Source organism: Apostichopus japonicus, chromosome 21 (genome assembly GCF_037975245.1).
Source record: "Apostichopus japonicus isolate 1M-3 chromosome 21, ASM3797524v1, whole genome shotgun sequence".
In the NCBI taxonomy this organism is placed as follows: domain Eukaryota; kingdom Metazoa; phylum Echinodermata; class Holothuroidea; order Aspidochirotida; family Stichopodidae; genus Apostichopus; species Apostichopus japonicus.
In genome coordinates, this window is record NC_092581.1 from 998,435 (window position 1) to 1,019,273 (window position 20,839).

Consider the following 20,839-nt stretch of genomic DNA (forward strand, 5'->3'; position numbering starts at 1 on the left):
AATGAATATTAATATTTTCCGGGGGTGTCACACACGAAATCTCTTCCTTACAAAACGTTGATACGATCAGTTGGAGCACTTTTAAGGAAAGGAGCAAAAAATTAACTTAATTCAATTATCAAAATCTTTGAAAACATTGCTTTTCAACTTTTCAAACTATATAGCAAACTAGACTCCGTTTTACTAGAGTATATACAAGATAGTGGACAGGATTGCCAATTCTCCCATATGGTCTAGTGGTTAGGATTCGTGGCTTTCACCCACGTGGCTCGGGTTCGATTCCCGGTATGGGAATAATATCTCCTTTTGCACTACCCTGCTTGGTTGTGACAGCTCGTTATACTAAATATAAATATATATGGTATGATTTTGTTTATTCGTTAGTTTGTGTAATGAAATTGACAATAAACTGAAAGAAATACAACTCGCTCTATGAAATAGGGGGATCATGGCAGTGTGGAGGGTCGGGTATGGTCGGGTGGCGGCACACCCTGTTTTCACTTATTTCGTACTTTTAAATTCTATTTCCCCTTAGTCACTAATTCTATTTCCCCTTAGTCAATTCCATTTTCTCATTAGGAGTACTGTATTATTTTTCTTTTTAAGTGAAAACGAAACAACGGAAGTCATCCTGACAACCGAGAACAACAAAATTATTAGATACGTTCCGGCTTCTTGCCTTTAACATTGAACTAGGGAGCGGATAGCAGATAGTAAGTCAAGTCGAAAGAGAAATCAGCAGAGGCGCGACCACCATCTATGGAATAGGGGGGCTAAGATGTTATGTCATGCAGGGGAGGGGCGTGCCCTTTTCGTTTGAGAAATTTTGGTAAATTGGAGCTGGGTGTTTGGATGCAAACTAGGGTGCTTATATTTTTGCAACTTTTGAAACAATGTTGAAGAATTTGGACTGTATAGGTTTTACCGCACATACATGTTACTTAAGTACTGTTCACAAGGATAGTTTAATATTCCGTCTGCCAGTGTATGTATTTGTGTGGGGGGGGGGGGTGGCTGATCCTCCGACCCACCCCCTTATTTTATTTTGGAGTATACATATGCTTGCGCCCAGGAAATATCGGTAGTTTAACAGTAATGAACATGATGTGATACAATGGATGAAAATAACGGTACCCTATTATCGCGACTCTGTAGTTGTTTTACGATACGTCAACATTTAACCAGATTAGTATGGTCTGCCTGTATAGACCAACAGATCTAACTTCTCCCTTGATTTATATTAGTTCATATTATTTGAGCATAGTAGACTACCATAGACGTAGAAATCGGTGGGGGATTGGGGGAGGGCATGGGTGAGGGGAAGGTAATGGAAAACTTATATTTAATAACTTGGATCACATAGTGGGAGATAAACAAAATAAATGCAAGTGATGTTGCTTTGGGGAGGTCTCCTACATATCTGACGTTTGTTAATGTCCTCAAGTTTTAGATCAATGTTTGATGATGTTACGGTCTGAGAGGAGTGAAGGGGTGCCCTCAGGACTTTGGCATCACCCCAAACCTGTCCTTGGCGGCAGCTGCTAATGGTGCGGTGTCTATTAGAGGCGGTACAGTGAAGGGAAGGGGGGGTGGACGGTGACAGCTTGAAAAGAAATATCAGGTTTCTATCACATAAAATCTGTCCCACAAGCTACAAAAAAAAGAAACATTTTGCATGGCTATGTCATCAGTGTATTTTGCTATTACATGCAAAAAATTGAGTAGCTCCATATACAACTTCTGTATTTCAAGAATGCCAGATGCTTTACTATATTGCACAAATTAATCCAAGAATGAGTCAAATGTAGCATTTCGGTTATAAAAACAACATACACGATCAAGAACAACCAATGCGTTGCACCGATGGTCGTGACCTGTTGTGATATTCATCTTTTGCACACTATAATAATTTCAAAACTGTTTAGCTATAAACTCGGTCAAAGGGTAAGAAAAGTTTTGATCTGCTCCCTTACATAAAGAAGTCTACTGGGTGCACTAACCCAACGATCACCATTTCAATTTTCCAGTGAGGGCCTGAACGTATAACCTTAACCTGATGAAAACTTCTACGAGGACCTAGAGCCTACAGTTAGATCAGTTCAATGACAACATTCTTTTGACCATCATTTATAACATGAACATTGCCACATTTACAAAGGATCCCTTACAAGTTGACTACTATAGGAGCCATCTTGTGATACAGAATGCTTCTATGGTTTTACTTCACTCACACTCTAGGGTAACCATAACCTGACATGTTCTAACTTCCTCAAATAATGACACTTTCGAAGAAGACAGCAAACTGACCCTGACTAAACAAAATCCTCTAACATAGAGAACAAAAGCAGCCGACTTACACTAAAATAAATTTTGTGTAAAGTGCCATCAATCAATCATCTCAACATACCAATTACCACTTGCAAAGCTTCAGGTCAAGATCATGGTTTCTACATGAGCCATTTTGTGGTGCAGAAACCATTTCTTATTATACCTTTATTTCACAACTCTTGGTTTTTGCTTTAAATATCCACTCTTGTCTCCAATGTACAATGTGGAATAACCCTTAACCTATCCAGTCAAACCAAGCAGGAAAGGCAACGTCGTTTCATAAACCAAAAAATATTGCTTTTGTGTAACAAACCCAGTTTTTGGTACACATGATGCAATTCTTACACATACCCATTCATCAACTCAATCCAAATAATTTCTCCCTGTCAAAATGTGGGACTTGAGCTATCCCAATCCCAAATGTTATTTTGCAATTCTTAATGTTAATTTATTTCTGGATTTATCTGGCTACTTAATCTAGCATTTGTGATTTGTGGGGCAAAAAATGTTCTTACCACTGCAAACTAAGCCTTGGCAACAATCATAACACTGATAGAGACCAAAATTGTCCACAACTAGAAGAGATAACACAAAATATACAATAAAGATTGATAGACTATATTTTCTATTAAGGGACTATTCTGGTCTCTCTTGATATGTATATATAGATTTGTTACTTCTACAGATGCCATGCGTTGTGCTTTGTAAATCATAAACATTGCCATGGAAACATTAGAAATATTAGTTATCAAAGCAATAATGGCAATGAGGCAGAATAGTACAGAAAAAATTCGAACTTTTTTGATGTCTTTAATTTTAGTATATTATGAATATGAGAATGCATTATTAATTATCCCATAGTTGCCCCATAGATCGACCTGGACCCTGGGACTGTAGCCCTCCTGCCCACCCTGAGTATTGACTGCGGTAGTGACAAGTACCAGTGAGAAAGAGCTGCTGATAATTGCTTCACCACATGGTATTCAAATACAACCTGCACTGGTAGCATTTCTGATGCATTTGCCAATCTGTAACATATCAAAGTTAATGATTTGCCTACAGGCATCCTTCAGTAACTATGATTACCTTGAAACCAGTGCTGTTGTTGAGTGGATATATGTGGTGGCAATAGAAACAATGAAAAAGCATTTCATCTGATTGGCCATAGTTTTAAGCCCTTGTCGTTTAAAATAAAGTGAGGTTTTTTCATCAATTCCGCAGTGGGTCTTCATAATGGTCTTCCATAGGAAATCCAAAACATGTCAGAATCATAAGCTTGGAGAGCCACTCCACCTGAAGTGTAACTTAAAATGCAATTTAGCTGGAACTACAAGTGATTATTAAGCATCATAGAGTGACTGACTTCCAGGGCCGATATATATATTTAAATATACAAGTTACATGTGATAACCTGGTGTTGTTCTTGTGACCATTTCGGCAAATGAGATTTTACAGAGCTGGAATCATACACCATGTTGAAATAACTGCCACTGCATCATTCATGAGGCATGTTGCACTGCTGTATTATAGTTACGTGTTATAACAAAAATAGTTCATGAATATTCATGATCTATTCAACTCTAAATGAGAACCCCTGCGCTCTGGATTTTCCGAGTAATGGCTTTGTTCTTGGCTCTGATGTCTTTCAAATGGTGAACTTTCTTCCCGGAAACATTCTAAGAGAAGAACAAGAAGAAGATTTGGAAGCAAATGGTTTACAACATGTTTCTTTTCTTTTGGTTTTGCTGCAAAGTATGACCAAGAACAAACACAGATAGTTCTTTCTAAATATAATAACAGAGTAATCATTCAATTGATTCAATATGAATCAACACCAGTTGTAAAGTGCAGTATGAAAAAAGGAGCATGGCTAATGTGTTACCAAAGTTTCTGCAAGACTGCCCATACTCAAGTTATGTCACCATGAAAACTGGTGATATCAACATTACCACAACTTGACTATGTAGGAACCATGCAAACAGACATTCCAAAATGACTAAATTATTGTTTTGAATGAAGTTTTTATTTTAATGTCTTCTGTGGCCATTTTGGGCAGCTATTGCAATTTGTGGTTTATTAAACATAGTGTCCCTTTAAAAAGACGCACCCCAGATTCTGTTTATCAGTGTAAAGGCTAACTAACTGTTATATAATTTATATGTCTACCATTGAAACGGATGAGTTTTTTAAAATTCTTGTCTAACAACACTTTCAGACGACCGACAACCACTCTAACCATCAGAATTTCTATCGCTATCATTCATGTGAACGAAACATGGATATTTTTTATTATAAATAAATTATTATTAAATATATTAATATTTTGAATTTTATAAAATAATGAGGATAAGGAATGAAACCAACCTGGATTTTCGATTCAACTAACGGTAAGAACTCTTGAAATATGTAGTCAATGTTGTTCATTACATTGGCTCGCCCGTCTTCAAATCTATCGGATTTAGCAGCTAGAGACATCAGGTCAACGTGATTCTCTACGACTTCAGATATCACGCTGATGATGTCCGGATGAAGCTGGAATAAAAGACAGAACACAAACAAAGAGAACTAGCTCATGATCTGTAAGAGCAGAAACTAACTCCACTGAGCAGTTCCATCTCATTTCTACATTGACAGAGTACAGGACTGCCAACAGCTGGAGCAAATCAATGTTTCAACAGCTGTTTTGAATTTAATCTGCAGTCTTATTTGACCTACAGAGCATTCCTTCAAATGTCATTGTAATTGATCAAGCTATTGATACCCTCTCAGGAGGGGAGAGCGTTTTGTCATAAATCATAGTATTATGTACATCTCTTGAAACAGGTGTGTTACTTACTGTTATGAAGAGTTTAATAACAGATTTGAGGGGACTTTTACCTCTGGTATATACAGTTTGAGTGCCTCCCTCAGGAATGATAGCACCACTTTAACGAAAGCCACTGTACTGGTAGCAACCTTCACAAAGCATTGATCTAGAAGAGATATTTGAAAAGAAATAATTTTGTGGGAAAACCAATGAGGAATTATTCACAAACTGCTTTATGTACAAAAACACCTCTTCACATAAAGTTATAATAATGTTATTCAGAGTTAGTCAAATTTATTGAATATAACTAGACCTTAATCTATGCATCCTTTTCCATCAGTTTTTTTTCAAATTATTATTAAATTTTCCAAAGTTTTGGTTCAAACTGAATCTCAAAAAAGGGCACATATGAATTGAATGAAAATGTCATCAAGATGCTTATATTATATTAATATTTTTACTTGTCAGAAACAAAACAAAATATCCACCACTGAACAATTCTGTTAGCAGTTAATTGATTAACAATTAAGACACAATTTTCAGACACAAAACTCGTTTTTGATAAGAGAAACAAAGAAAAGAAAAGTAAGAAGAAACAAAGAATAAAAAACAATAGAAAGAAAGCAACATGACACTCTTCTTATCTTACCATAGACAAGTTGCTGGAAATTTTCATACCCAACTTTCTGCATCTCTCCGATTAATGTATTAGCAGCGTTGGGATTCTTCAAGTTCATCGGGTACCACTTTTCTTCCTGATGAGGGAAAAAAATGAATGAATTTTCAAACTGATTTTCCAAGGATTTGTTACGATCTTCCATAAAGCTGATTTTCATTACCAAATGGAATGTGCAAGGGTAGTGAAAGTCCAATCGTTTTTGTTGATACATTCTGTTTATAGATCGAAAGAACTGCTTGAAATGGGCATAACCCTGTAATGACCGAATTTATCCCACTATGGACATTGGTAGGGATCGTTGGTCAAATTATTAATTTAAGATGATATGCGCAGCGAGGTTCCTATGTAATGCCATGTGTGCCTTATTTCTGCTTTGTGTAGCCTCTTTCCCATTGAGCAATTGGCTAGTAGCATCATCTTGTCACGACACCCAATTAATATGACTATGCACGTGCATTTTGCCTGATAAAAGATATTGTATTTGTAGAAATACATAGCTGCTTAGCATTGTCTGCTTCAAATAAGGAACTAATGCTTTATCCAGAAAGCTCACCATGTCTAAATACCCGGAGGGGTTTGCCAACTGTTTATTTTTTGCCAAAACCTTCACCTCTGATACCCCCTCTCAAACTTATGGCATCATAAGGCTGTCCTCCAACCCCTCCCACACCAAACACCCATCTTGTGTTACCCAACAAGCCAGAGAACTGACCATGTTTCTATGTCTGGAGGCTTCTATTAACTGTTCTTTGTTATATTGTAGGACGTCCTGCATCCCCTTTAACATAAGACTATTGAGGACAAAGGTTAGATCGAGACCAATCACAGAGAGGCTGGAGCAGTGAGTCCTTGCGATGGTGACACAGTCAGCGACAGCTCCGATGTTAGACTGCTTGGCTAGTGCTTGGCGGGAAAACTGGTTAACAAACCCCTTCAGCTCTGCCTTGGTCCAGACTACAAAAGCTGTTGATGAGGCAATCATGAAGTCAACAATTTAGCCTCCAGAAATCAGAAACCTTTTCTAAATTTCCAAGCTTAGAATTTCTCTCGGTTGTACATTGGAATGTGTTAGGTGGTGGATTATAGGAACTGTAACATCAACATACCTAATATTAACAATTGAGAAAAAAGAACCAAAAAACTCTGCATCTAGATATAAACTTTGGATACTACCAAAATGCAACGATGCTTAATATTACATTTCTGAGAATATGCCACAAATGAAAGGCAGGAATCGCTCACTCTAATACAAAGAAAAAGCTGCCGGGTAAAATGAAACTGCCTTCATGGCATAAAATACAAAAAATAATTAGATTACTAAAATGAGTTATGACATAAACTCATAAACCACCCTTCTGAATGTTTCATTAAAGCTGCCAAATAACTTTAATTGCACACCTTTCATTTACTATTGTAATCTACAAAACCATAACTCACAAGATGTAGAACCTTTACTTTGTAAGAGTATCCTACTGATGCAAAACCAGCTGGCCTCATCCATCTACACACACACTAAAATTGCAGTTGGCCATGACATTATCATAAGTTTTGGTTTCTGATATATGAGCAATATTCATATTTAATATAATTTATGGAATTAGAATAAATGAAATCTTCAAGTAATGGCTATCTACATGACACCAACCACTGTGATGACTATGTATGTTAAAAATATAACTTTGTGTGAAGTGAAACCACACACACACATAAACAAACGAGGAACAAATATAATAAATCCCCCAAAAAACATGACATTACTTTGAAATATTACAATTTCTTACCCGAGAAACACCCCTGCTGTTCATTAAATGTAAATTTGAACTCCTTGCCGGTTTCAATGATATGATTAAAGAAAAGACGACATAGCTTGGTGACATATAGATGAGCAGCGCCCTCTATTTTGAGATATCTCAATGACTGTTTGATAGCTGTGCTTCTGTTTTTGAGATAAAGATCACAAGCCTGCAATTTCAGAGAGAAAGAAAGACAAAAAATAAAATAAGGATTTTCTCGGAAGCTGAGTAGGAGTAATATCTTCGTGGATTTAACGAAGCTTCGAATGACAATATGAATTACCTAGTGGACAGAAGGAGAATAGATTTTAGACTTCTACTGAAGTTAGGACTTTCATCACAGTTAGTTTGAGGTATCTCAATCATCATTTCACAGATGTATTTCTGTTTTTGAGATAAACATAACAAGCCTGCAAGGTCAGAAACTAAGGCAAAATAATACACTAGCAGGGAAGCAAAGCAGGGGCAATATTTCCATGGCTTAAATACAACTTCTAGTGAGAATATAAACATCTAGTGAATATAAGGGAGTTAGATTTTAGATTGTGTGGATTAAGGGTTTACATCATGGTGTTAGCTATGAGGTATTATACAGGCATCATTGGTTATAGCTGTAGGACTGTCATATAGATTATGGTGTCAGCTTTGCTATCTGATAGGGAACAAATCGTATCAATTGTTGAGTCTAATAAATGCATGATTAGTTTCAGATGTGGTGTAAGCATTAGAGCCTCATGATTGTACCTATAACACAAGGTGCAGCAGTCTAATCATCTTAGCCTGTGGGTATCAGCAGCAGCATAATATATGGCAACAGCAGTGGGATTTTATATGGAACATATGGTATCAGCGGTGGGATTTCATAAATGGTTCCGTGGCATCAGTTTCAGGTTGGGTAAATGTTGTGAAGATAACTGCATGTCATCAATAAATAACAATGCATTCATTGTTGTGTTTATTGATTTAATTTCATGATTTAATGCCCTGACATGTTCGTGCTTTGCAGGCGACCTTATTGTTCGTAATGATGTGGTTTAATACGAATAACTTACTAGTGTGCTTCTTCCAAGTCTTATGAGTTGTGTGACTGCTCTTCTTGTAACCTGTGGACCACCTCGTAGAGACTTCTCAGGAGAACCTTGCAGCTCTCTCGTTAAAACATCTGTTAATTGTTTAACCCTGTTATCTACCCTGGATCTGTGGGAAAAAGAGACATAGAAACTGGAACGTTTTTGTTGATGTTTGAACAAGTGTGATTGCTTCTTTTCTTTTTGATTGGGGTGGGGTTGGGTAGGGTGGGGGTGGGGCAGATGACCCCTCACACCACTGCAAGCCATGATGGGGGGAGTTGTCACTGTGATTCTTGAAACAATCGTAACCACTAAAGCTAACCTTCTTGCACCTTTCTCACATCTTTCAACTCTTATTGTCAACAAAAGTGGACTTACTTGACTTCTTTCAGGGGTGGAGTCATCGGAATTTGTTCCAAATATCGAGTAGCTGTAGGTCAAACATTGAGACAGCCAAGCAATGTTAGCTGCTACAAAATTATAAAATATTCAAAGATGGTAGCTATTGAATTGACATGTACACAAGCTGCCCCTACTTGCCTTAATCATTTTCAGGACCAGTCTTGGTGGTTTTATAACCATCAAGTTTGCTTTCTGAGTACCAACACCAATATGTCCATAAAAGTCAACTCCTTAGAGTAGGATGAAAAGTCTCTACTTTTGAAACTGTTAAAGGATGAAGCAATGCTTGGCAGATGCAGATCATTCGTCTCATCCACGAAACCAGTGTGTTTATTAGGTCATGATAAATAAAAAAATCCAACATCTTCAGATTCAGCATTTGCTAAAGTCCATCGCTACTACAGAAAACAAACATCGTAATAAATAATTTATAATTTATAGAAGTAAGAGAATTATGCTTTGTACAAATTTAATCATTTTGAAATGATCATCATTTCCTCCTGCTTCAGAACATAATGGAATCACTTTAAACGTAAACAGCCATTAAGTTAAAATGAAACATACAAAACCATCAATTCAACAGTAAGAATATTCGGTGTACTCTATTCCTTTGTCACGTCAAAAAAAACAATGCACTACAAAATATTGTCTCTCTTCACTATTTAACACAAGTTTCTATGACAACAAATATATCTAAATAGCTATGTTAGGTTTGTTGTACCTTTCAGAACCATATCTGCTGCTTCTTCAAAGTTCCTCTGTGCTATGGACATATCTAGATCCTCTGGTAGTTCCTCCAGCCACTCGGCATTCTGTAAAGTCGTTTCATATATGTGAGCTGCAAATGGATTGTTTTCATCAAAAGCTGTGAGAGAACGTACCACAGAGACAGACGTTAACATATCCTGGAAGGTACGTTACCAGGAAGATACCATTTAGCTCTTCTAGCCATTCTTGCTCACTGTGAGATTGGTTACTTGTACATTCACGGTGCCAATGACTTTACAGTAGGGTCTCACCAAGTGTTGGATATTGAGTAACAATATTAAACAGCAGACTGACTGTCAAAAATTACTACCCAGTCCAAGCCATGTCTACTCGGTCCATTAAACTCAGTACTATTAACACCTTCCTCAATTTTAGGTTTACGATTCAAAACAACGGGAGAGAAACAATCCATGTCTTCTTGTCATTTTGGTGATACTGGTTCCTTTTGATTTGATTTGATTTATTTTTGTTCTATCACAACAATTTGTGCCAATATTGTAATTGTTTACGTATGATGATACTTAGGGACCAAAGGATGCCATTTCCTACTTGTGAGATACGGCTGATTATCTATTACCTGTGATGCTAGGGATGTATGTAAACTATTCCCCTGTCAACATCAACTCTGACAGTGCAAGGGACATGGTGTCTCATATCCCTGCTTGCGTGGGACAGTTGGAAATGACCTCATTGTGTATTTACTCTGCAAGCGGTACCCAATGTATGTTCACTATTCTACTGTGCCCTTAAACCCAGACAGAGCAAGCTACACGTTATCTCATTTTCTTGCTGGCGAGAAATTAGTTCAAGGTTACATTATGTGTAATGTTTTACTAACCTCCCTTACCAGCTGGTGACTGTAATATTTGTTCTGTGAGACCCCTCTTCTGTGTGCTAGCAGCGGCTTGTATCTTCTTAGCCTCTTCTAACCTGTCCAGCCAATCTCGCTGCAAAGTAAACAAAACACCAACACCACACATGAAGGATTCTTTCTCCTTATAAAAGAAGCAAATATAACCTACACATTCTTCTGTCTCTGTTTTGGTGTTAGATGAAAAACTTCATCTTGTCCAGATAGTCAGTTCTCAAATCTTGACATGTTACAGAAAATTTTGGAAAAAAATGATAAAATAGGGACAAAATTCACACTTAGTTCCAATCTGGATTTCTATACCCTAAAGTGAGAAAATATCTCTCTTTCCTTTCAAAACTGCTAGATATGTACTTTTCTTTAATGGAAAACTTTAAGTTTGGAAATTAAAATGCACACGGCACATAAATATGAAAACATAGAACTGCATTTGTTATTTTATACTAGCAGAAAGCAACTCTGCACACCTTACCTTTGTTTTGGCATTTTCTGCACAATAAATATGTTGGTCTGGAAATCTAAGCACCTTGAAAGCATTCTTTGCACCTGAAACAAATAAAAATGATGTAATTGTGGAATACAAATATTCTCAGAAAAATGGATATAGGTATGCTTGTGAAAATGTATGGTTATGTTATGTCTGCATGCATGCAAGATGTATGGTATGTGTGGGTGTCTATAATGTGTTTGTTTCAGATGTAATGTTTCCTTCAATGTTAACACTGGAGGAGCATAATATTTGTATTTAAAGTTCTTGGTTTGAAATGTGTTTTGATAGACAACACATCAAAGACGATTAAAGTTGTCGGTTTCTAAACATAAATTGACCACACCGTGTAATAATGAGTTGGTAGTATTTGATTCTCTTTACATTTCGGAGACTTCTGAGTAAGATAAGTCTGTGTTTTCTCTGTAATACAATATGGCTTCATTCCCTACTGCACAGGCTCAATGTAAACTTCCTTTTAAAGAATGAAAAAATCTCTACTAATTCTAGAAATATCATTGATGTTAATGAAGCCATAGGAGTTGACATCTATAAAACAACTTTCAATGCTATTTATTATAAAAATCCCATATCATTGCTGGTCATTAGCTAGCATAGTCAAGATTCATTTCAAAAGAAAGAATGTCACATTTTTTTATCAGTTTTTTAATTTGTTTTCATCATATGACTAATGTGACTATGTGACTAATATGATATGATATCTATTTTTGATATATATATATTCAAATTCAAAAGCCTATTACCAACTTACATTCAACATCTCTGACATTGACGACGGCCAGACTGTCCAGTTCAAACAAGGCTTGGAATTTATATCTCACTGGACCTCTCCTATCGAAAGCAGAGAGAAGATTATCATGATTGAGAACACAGACACACACATACACACACACACACAGTACTACATGGGCCTGCAAATAGAGGACTACTATTCAGACGTAAAGCTACATAGCAGTTCCTGTGGACGTTTACCTAAGCAGAGTGTATGATTAATTGAATAAATAATTAAGAGATGGTATTAATTGAGAAAAACATCGGTCCAACTCCCATCCTGATAGCTTGTTCCATTGTTAAGATTTAAAAAATAATAATAAAAAAATTAATAAATGAAAAAAAATTGAAATTGAAATGTCTCCATTTTATTTTGATAAGTGCATTACACTATAACATGTGATGTGATATGTCGACAATTCACGTACATTCTTCAATAATGCAATATGACAAACCCATCACAAATTGAAACCTCTCTTTAAAGTCTAATGGGGTCACACGATGATACCTTACCAATGTGGAATAACATCCTGTCCTACAGTTGAACTATTTCGAATATGACAATCTTTGCAGTTTTTGACACAGAAACAAAAGCAGCTGTTGATATGTATCGCTTCCCAGATGCATTCATCCGGATAATTTGAATAAAGGGCAGTATTTTCATATATTCAAAGAACAAGAAAAGCAATGAAAAAATTTGAATTGGATCAATTTGGTGCTTCTTTACACACACTCTGTTAGCCTAGAGGATTTTTGCATTTATTGCCAATAACCCCCACTCTCCCAATTCCCCTTCCCCCCCCAAAAAAAAATGCCATTCCAGTTTCTTGCAGATTAAAATTTTGGACTGTCTCGACCCGCTTACTACACAGTCAGTAAATGGTCTGAAATATGGTAACACTGTTATAGCCTTGGTAGGTTTTTTTGGGTTTTGGTAACAGGACCCAGCAATAGAGGCCCTTGAAGTAATTTGGGCAGTTTGGACAACGTCAATCTATGACATCATAACCTGATCATACTTTTTGATAAGTTTGGGGGGGAGGGGGCTTTTGGTAAGATTCAATTTTTATTTTCTCTCAACCTGCAAATCACATATGTGTCTTGGTTTCATTCTACGCACAGTAGAATAAGAGTGCTTCGGTTGTGGGGAGACAGGTAAGCAAGGAGCGAATAACATATGTATATTTGTCTGGGTGAATTGCTTTTTTGTCTCTTTTAGGTTATCTATGAAGAAACAATAAAATGCTGAACAATTCTTCTTGAAGTAAAAGAATATGCGTTCTGCACTGAATTTTGTCACAACCTGGAGAAATCACACTTGACTATGACACAAACATATCTGTTCACTAAAATATAACTTGTCACTTTAGTTAACCTTATCGGCAGCAGCAGTAGGCCCAATCATTCAAATATCTGCGACTGAAACTATAAGACTCACCTGTTGCGTATGAAGGTAGTCACCACCAGACTGTCATTAAGTAGATAGATGTGAACTTTCTGAGTCTCGAGGTAAGTCTCTCCATCGAGCTCCACTAGGTCACCGTCATGGACGATGTATCGGTTGGGTATCTCGGCAATCCTCTGTAAAAGACGACAGATTCGAGAAAGCATATGAGAAATCATGTTTTATGATAAAATGTTACGTACACCCATGCACACTTACTGTAACAAAGTTAACAATCAGAAATTGCAGATGGGAGAGATTTACAAAGAATGGTCACGTCTCTTAAAGTGATGAAGGCTAATCCTGTACAGTCAATTCACAGATTTATTTAGCTGTTCAAAGTTTTTGTTGCAGCCTTTGACAGCTCTGAATTGTGTCTCTTATAAAATACTAAAATTGATACATATATAAATTGTTGCACTTGTATAGCAATTGGCCCATGTACTTTTGCTACATATGTGATCATGAATACATTATTCCCTGATATGTGGTAAAGACAACCTGTTGCCTAAGGCAAGCGACACAGTACACACACTTCTTATTAATAATCTCAAATGGAACACAACATCTGAGAAGAGAGAATTTCTGTTCATAAGACCAAAAGAGCCGACAAAAAGGTGCAGTCTTGCAGGGACCTGGACATTTCTCTAGTTTTAATAAACAGCGACAGCACGTAACGCAGTATTCAATAATCTGCAAACTTGTTTTTACTTGGAAAACCAATGAACTTGAAACTGGAAATTCAATTTCAGCCATTTCAGAAGTCTGCTACAGAACCCATAATCGAATAAATTCAAGCAGGTGGTGTGCTCCTATAAGAACTAACCTATTTTAGCTCATCAAATTAAACTTAAGAATCTAACTTTGTAACTAAATTTGCAAATGCAGATCTAGTGGGAGAAACCCTAGCTGGTAAAGAATGTATACCAATAAATGAATAGATCACCTTTGCCCCAATTCTTATGCAAAGTAGTCTAGCCTCTGTATATCTATTATGAAGTGCTGTGGGCATGTCATAAATAAATTTTTTCTAAAGTAAATGTCATCCACGGACGGGAAAATAAAACGGCACAATATTTAAATGTTGTGCTTTGTGAGAGATGTTACCTTAACAACAACTCCAGTTTCTCTACGGTTATTTACCATACCCATCTTTAACCTTTCAAAGCCATTCTTTCGGGAGAATTGAAACTTACCGAACATCCTTCCACTCTATCTAATAGGCTGGCAATGCTTCTCTTCTTGTCATCTGGATTTTGGGCAGCTAATTTATCCTTGCTGGATTCATCTGAAAAAAGGAGAAGTTATTTGATATTTGAAAGTCGAAACCCGCATAAATACTAGGTAGAGAGAGAAGAAATTTAGCTACAGAAAGAAATCTTTAGCATTTACTGCAGACCATAGTTTGCACTTACATCTGGTCAGTAAATTTCTCCAATTGAATATGAGTTGATAGTACTGCATTTCTCATCCTTGGTTTCCTTAGAAACAGATGGATTTCATTTAAAAATGCAGTTGTCAGTTTACATTTACTGGGGTGGAGGGGGGGGGGTGTGACAGAGGAGCATAATCCTTCTATGAAATATGTGACTAACTTCTTTGTCAACCATCCAAACACATAGATAAATATGCCAAGATAAGACAATGGAAATATGGTAGAGATGCAGAGAAGTGCCTATCACACTCACTGGAATGCAACACTGTGTACATATATACTCTGAATGTCAAAAATGCAACATTTTCTACTGTAAATACAAATTTCTTTGCATGACAGACTTTTACAGTACACAGTAACAAAGCTGGCATGTGGTGTTACTCACTCTGCCATTGACATATCATAGACTCATAAAACTCATCAAAACCTATACAATTAATAACTTCTCAATAACTTAATTGCTACAATCAAATGCTCAGAGACTTAAAGGAAACTTTTTGATTTTGTTTTTTAAATTCTACCAAAGAATAGTAGTTTGCTTATCATTAACTTGAAGTGTCACAGTTTACCTTTGGCTGAGTTTGACATCTCTAACATGTCCCCCATAATGGACTTCTGCTCGGTCAGTAAGTGGCTCAGTTGATACATCTCACCTTCCAAATCTGAAAGAGCAATCAAGATTAAAGTCGAGAGTAGAACAAAGAGTACCTTCTTACATCTTCAGCAGGCTATCTTGAGAGACAAAAATATAAGTCAATCTAATGACATTGGACTGTGTTGTTAATACTACAAACAGCTGATGGTATTAACACCCTACTGTATATATATATGCAAAACACTACTAGACTGTGTGTGGTGAATGGTCTTAATGTAATAATCACAACATAGTAGAAATACATTTCTATCTAGTCCCTGTGGCTAGTGATAAGCTCAGTGGCATCGTGTCTATTAAATACAAATTTATACACATTGTTTAATGCCATTAACATAAAATGTCCAAAACTATAAAAATAAAAAAATACCTAAAGTAAAGCCTAGCTCGATATGAAATATCACATAGAACTTAATTCCTGACTACTAGCTACATGGATCACAAGGAAAAATTTACATCTGTATCGCATAGCAACGTGCTATTCGAAATGGCCAAAATGCTACACAAGTTTATCCGTCGATGTTTAGAAGTTTAGTACACAAGGTACCATTGGCAGTGTATGAAGTATCTTACGAGAAATAAAATTCATAAACCATACACTGACAACCGGAAATTGCTTTTGTCAATTCTATCCAGGGTCAAGTTTGTGGGTTATCCAGGAGACTTGTTGTAAAACTGCGACTATCCTTAGGGGTACACATCTAAAAGGACAACCATTTTGTTAACAGTACATAAAAACACACAACACCTGAGTTACATTGATCATACCTATAGGGCAACTAACTGTTGGAAATTCTTAAGAGCATATATATCCCATTTGTTTGTGGGTTGCTGATACATATCAGACAACCTTTAATTTTGGGCACTTCCAAAAGGCATAAAAGATTTTGAAGCTACAAAACCAATTTGAAAATTGTAAATTACAGTTAGCATTAGAATCTAAGTCAAGTAAAACCTTGCACCTTAGAAATGCTTTAATTTAATGAGATTTAATATATACTTATCATCTACAAATGTATAATTTTATAATAAAAAGCAATTTAGGACAAAAAGGACAGTCCACTGATGTTTCCTACTCTGTGCATATACGATGCTGTGCTTTAGTACACTGACCTACAATAATTGGGCTAGCCTTCATTTATAGTGTTGTATTTGTATGGTGACTTTAGCAATGACTTAATGCACAAATAACACAAAACTGTAAAAGGGTGTGAGACGTACAGGAAAAGACAATTATCTAGTTGTCTCTTTCAATAAGCATTGTTTCCTTTAATTAATTAAGCCTTGACCTTGTGTTATGGTTTCTTAAAGTCTGAGAAAGTCACTCACACCTCTGCTACTGTATATAGTGTGAGTTCTTAATTACTGTGTGAGGACACTTCTTTAAATTATAACAGTTACCTGTTCCTTCTTCTATCCTTCTGTCCTGTACATTAGAGACACACAATATCACATGTCACTGCTGCCTATCAAGTTCAGCAATTGTTTGTTTCAATGTGATGTTATGAGATGTAAAGTAAAGCAAAGTTTTGCAATTGGGCCAATTTAAGTAAACCTAACTGAGCATTTTACAAACTACTGTATGACAGCAAATCATAGAAGTTAACACAACTTCTCTTTAATATCACAAGACCCTTTATCCTGAATGAATACCTCTGATGCTGAACATGTCATTGCAGAGGATTTAATCAACATTGTTCTACTCCTTATTGATTAATTGAAATGACACTTGACTGCAGTAATGTACCACAGTATGTTTAGTAGAGGTTTACTGTAGTATTGTATCATGCTGAGGGGCACCAAGTCAACAAAACATATTAAATTTAAAAGGCACTCTTACATTATGAACTGTTCTTTCGAAAGTCATCAAAATGAATAATTGACACATATTGACCATGCTGTGCCCAAATTTACAAGATGGAGTTACTTGCAATCTAACCTAGGCTAAACATATTTGGCCACGCAAAATCACCGGTTAGTCTCAATTCATTTCAACACAGAAAGCCTTTTTGTCTCACAAGTTTGTATATTTTCATTCCCAAAACTTGCACACAGTTCATGCCAAAGTTTGTAGTTCTTGCACATAACAATGTTGACATGTCACATAGGTTAAATCACAAATTGAGCTATTCAAGCAACCACAGGGTGAAAACCTTCAAATTTAATAAATTTGGTTTACAAATTATTAGAAAATACAGTAATTTTAACCATTCTGATTTTACACCCTGGTTATAAAAATAATCTTGCCAAAATTAATATCACTTCTACAAATGTCTTGATTATGTTTGTATATACTTAAAACTTGTTTTGGACTGTTGAAACTAGTTAGTCTAATATGACAAATTCTTACATGAAATTTCTTTAGCAGTATCAATAAACTGCTTGTAATTTCTGTAAACATTCTTCTTGAGGGCCACAGATGTATCATCGCTGAGCTTTTGAATTCTTTGCTTCTCTTCAATGAGATCCTGATAGACATCACCGCCACTTGAAATTTCCTGGACATCTGTCAACACGGAAACACAAACATCAAGAAATTACAAAATAAAGGACTAATAAAAAAAAATTAAAAAAAACAAATGAGAGAAAAAGAAATGAATTAAGAATGAATGCCTTCTATGTCACAAACCATTCCCTTAAGAGTAAAGATCACAAAGTTATACAAAGTCACCAAGGAGGCCTACTGTAGAAGATAATGAAAGTTCACCCAATCCATGTTCTGCAAACTGCTAATGATAACTGAACTTTATTAATTGCAGGATGGGGAAAAACTCTGGAACCTCAGGTCCTTGTCTTGGAACTCATGTATTGTTAGCTCCGTATTAGCAGAGTCCCTTCAATAGAAACTTGACAAATGTCAGCTCTTGCTTGACTATAGTACATGCTTTGATGATAATGTTATTAGACACAGCCTCTATTTTCTAGTACTTAAAAAATCTGTACTGTATAACCTAATTTCAACTAAACATTGACTTAACAAAAGTGTATAACTAAAGATATAGTACAGTAGTATGACATAATGGTAATGGAATGTACATGCAGAAAGTCATGGTTGGGTCATACAAGCTGGAAAAGGGGAATGTTTTGTTAGAAGAAGTATGGAATGTATAATGCTTAAAACAAGATTGATTGCATATTGTTATTTTAATTATATCAATTAAATATTTAGTGGAGAATTGGTTGCCATCATTAGCCGAGAATGTTACAGTACATGTTACGCTTCCTGTCAAGTCAGATTATGTGGTTTGTACCAAATTTATAGAAAAGAGACCATGATTCAATGCATGTACAGTAGTGTCAGTTCTTTCTGATAAAAAACCCTAGTGTATAATGGTATGTTCCATCATCTTCGGCCAATACTAATGGTCACGTATGCCTAGCGACAGTAAAACTTATGTATGTGGCTTGAACGAAGATACCTTTTTCATGCAAACTTAATGTTGTTCAACTTATATCCATTAATACTGTTGTTGTTGAGAAATTGATCATTGGAGGTTGGATTTGATGTGTCACATATCATTTTAAGCACAGGAAAGAATTAAATAGTTTCTTGGTTTACACTTGACATTGAAATATTTGTGAATGTTTTAGGTATTTGACCACCAGACAACAAGTTTTTGCAGTTCTCATCTGGAAAAATCTGAATTTCATGAAGTTGTGTGTTTACTCTACTTTCTATGGAGTTGGATTGAAATACTAGGAAATGCTGTAGGTATCAATTATTTCAATTGCTGATAAGGGCACATATTTCTTCCTGATTCACTGAGCCTTGGACAACATAAGAATGTAATTTTTCATGGCTTTTTTTGCCATTTATTTTCTTTCCTGCTACAAAGTGCTAGTATTATATTAGTAGGCCTAGCCTAACTTAAGACTTTGCAAATTTACCAGTGTTGGTACTGGCTGTTTTGCAGAGCTGGGTATATGAATAGGGACTAATACAATACTTAAAAACACTCTCCTACGTGGTTAAAGGGAACTACCTAAACATACAAATGTGAGTGACATTACAAAACAAAGCCCTAGCCTAAGGCAGAATATTATTGAGGTCCTAGGCATACACAGTGCATTCTTGACACAATTCCCATGCCTACTGTTGCCTACGCCTAATATATGAATACTTATCTAGAACATGATATACTGTGTAAGTTCCTAGGTTACCTCCAAGCACATCGTTGCCTAATTCATGCCTAGGCATAGGAAGTTTCCGAGGCTATATCATTACAGACCTGTACTGTATATAGCCTAAGTACTCTTACAAGTTACATTGTTACAATAACGTTAACATAGGCTAGCAGAACCCTAACTTGTTAGAGCTGGCACTGTGGCAGTGCAAAGGAAGTCCAAGAAAGCTATCCTAGTTCCAGTTTCGAAACCACGGCCTTGATTAAGTGAAAACAAACTAAAACAAATTCAAACATCCCCAGTTACTTACAACAATTCGCATCGAAGTCCGACTTCGAAAGCGCTTTGCGATGAGCATCTGCCATTTTGAGACGCTTTTTCGGGAGTTGCCTTTTCACACAAATTTCGTTAACAACAAGTAAAATATTATTTTCTGTGTGACCAAACTAAAAAGGCTGTGGGTTGCTAGTTTTTTTTCCTGAATGAACTTTTTTGCTCTCTCTTAGTTATATAAACGTAGTGGCTTTGCGCCACCTTCTTGGTGTAAGCATACTTCTGAAGCACTTGGGGTGGGGTAGTATCCCCAGCAGGGGGTAGGAAGCTTTCGAAAAGTTGGGGAGGGGCACAACATCAAAGGGGCACTTTCTCATTCCACAACCACACTCGTTATGCTATAAACCGATACACACCGGCCATATCACTTAAATATATGTGTTGGTATAATGGTATGCTATCAATACTATTATGGTGCACGTGACAACCTACATCTGTACTTCTGTCCATCCAAAATTTAGAACTTTCCAAAACAAATCATCCTATGTTCATCCATTGAACAAAAGTCTTTAGCAACCTCGGTTAAATCCTTAGCATCTACAGATTAAAAATAAATAATTAAAATAAAATATTAAAATTAATAAAGGCTTAAGCTATCCAGAAGACAGTTCTTCAACAATAGGGCACATTTGCTATTTTGAAAAAATTGGGGGGCACGTGCCCCCAGTGCCCTCCCCCTCCCCGGCTCCTACCGCATGATCCCCAGAATAGTATCATGGGGGGGGGGGTTCAGGGGAGCATGTGATATAATGCTATGAAACTGCTGGTTGAATTATCTTTGAATTTATATTCCAGTCCTTTTAATGGGAATGAGACTCCCGTTGTACATGTCTTCTGTAGTTGTAGTGGCATGT

At 36.3% G+C, this 20,839-nt stretch overlaps 1 protein-coding gene and 1 non-coding gene across 5 annotated transcripts; one reads left to right on the plus strand and one right to left on the minus strand.

Annotated features, from left to right (window-relative positions):
- The first annotated feature begins 222 nt into the window (after nucleotides 1–222).
- Nucleotides 223–294, plus strand: Trnae-uuc (transfer RNA glutamic acid (anticodon UUC)). Its single transcript has one exon. It is a non-coding gene; the product is annotated as a tRNA-Glu (tRNA).
- A 1,375-nt stretch (nucleotides 295–1,669) lies between these two features.
- On the minus strand, nucleotides 1,670–20,121 carry LOC139962727 (exocyst complex component 8-like). 4 transcript variants are annotated; one of them, XM_071962975.1, is made up of 17 exons: nucleotides 19,963–20,121; nucleotides 17,878–18,033; nucleotides 15,445–15,537; nucleotides 14,637–14,728; nucleotides 13,435–13,577; nucleotides 11,977–12,056; nucleotides 11,190–11,263; nucleotides 10,694–10,793; nucleotides 9,800–9,916; nucleotides 9,055–9,106; nucleotides 8,659–8,803; nucleotides 7,595–7,775; nucleotides 6,526–6,776; nucleotides 5,784–5,889; nucleotides 5,206–5,300; nucleotides 4,693–4,860; nucleotides 1,670–4,004 (listed from the first exon to the last, which is right to left on the minus strand). In XM_071962975.1, the coding sequence occupies exons 1-17, from the start codon at nucleotides 20,015–20,017 to the stop codon at nucleotides 3,909–3,911; spliced, it is 2,004 nt and encodes a 667-aa protein (XP_071819076.1). In that variant the 5' UTR covers nucleotides 20,018–20,121; the 3' UTR covers nucleotides 1,670–3,908. The 4 variants fall into 4 exon arrangements, with proteins under 4 accessions (XP_071819076.1, XP_071819074.1, XP_071819075.1 ...); XM_071962973.1 differs by having other exon boundaries at nucleotides 9,800–9,943; XM_071962974.1 differs by having other exon boundaries at nucleotides 10,685–10,793.
- Nucleotides 20,122–20,839: the final 718 nt, after the last annotated feature.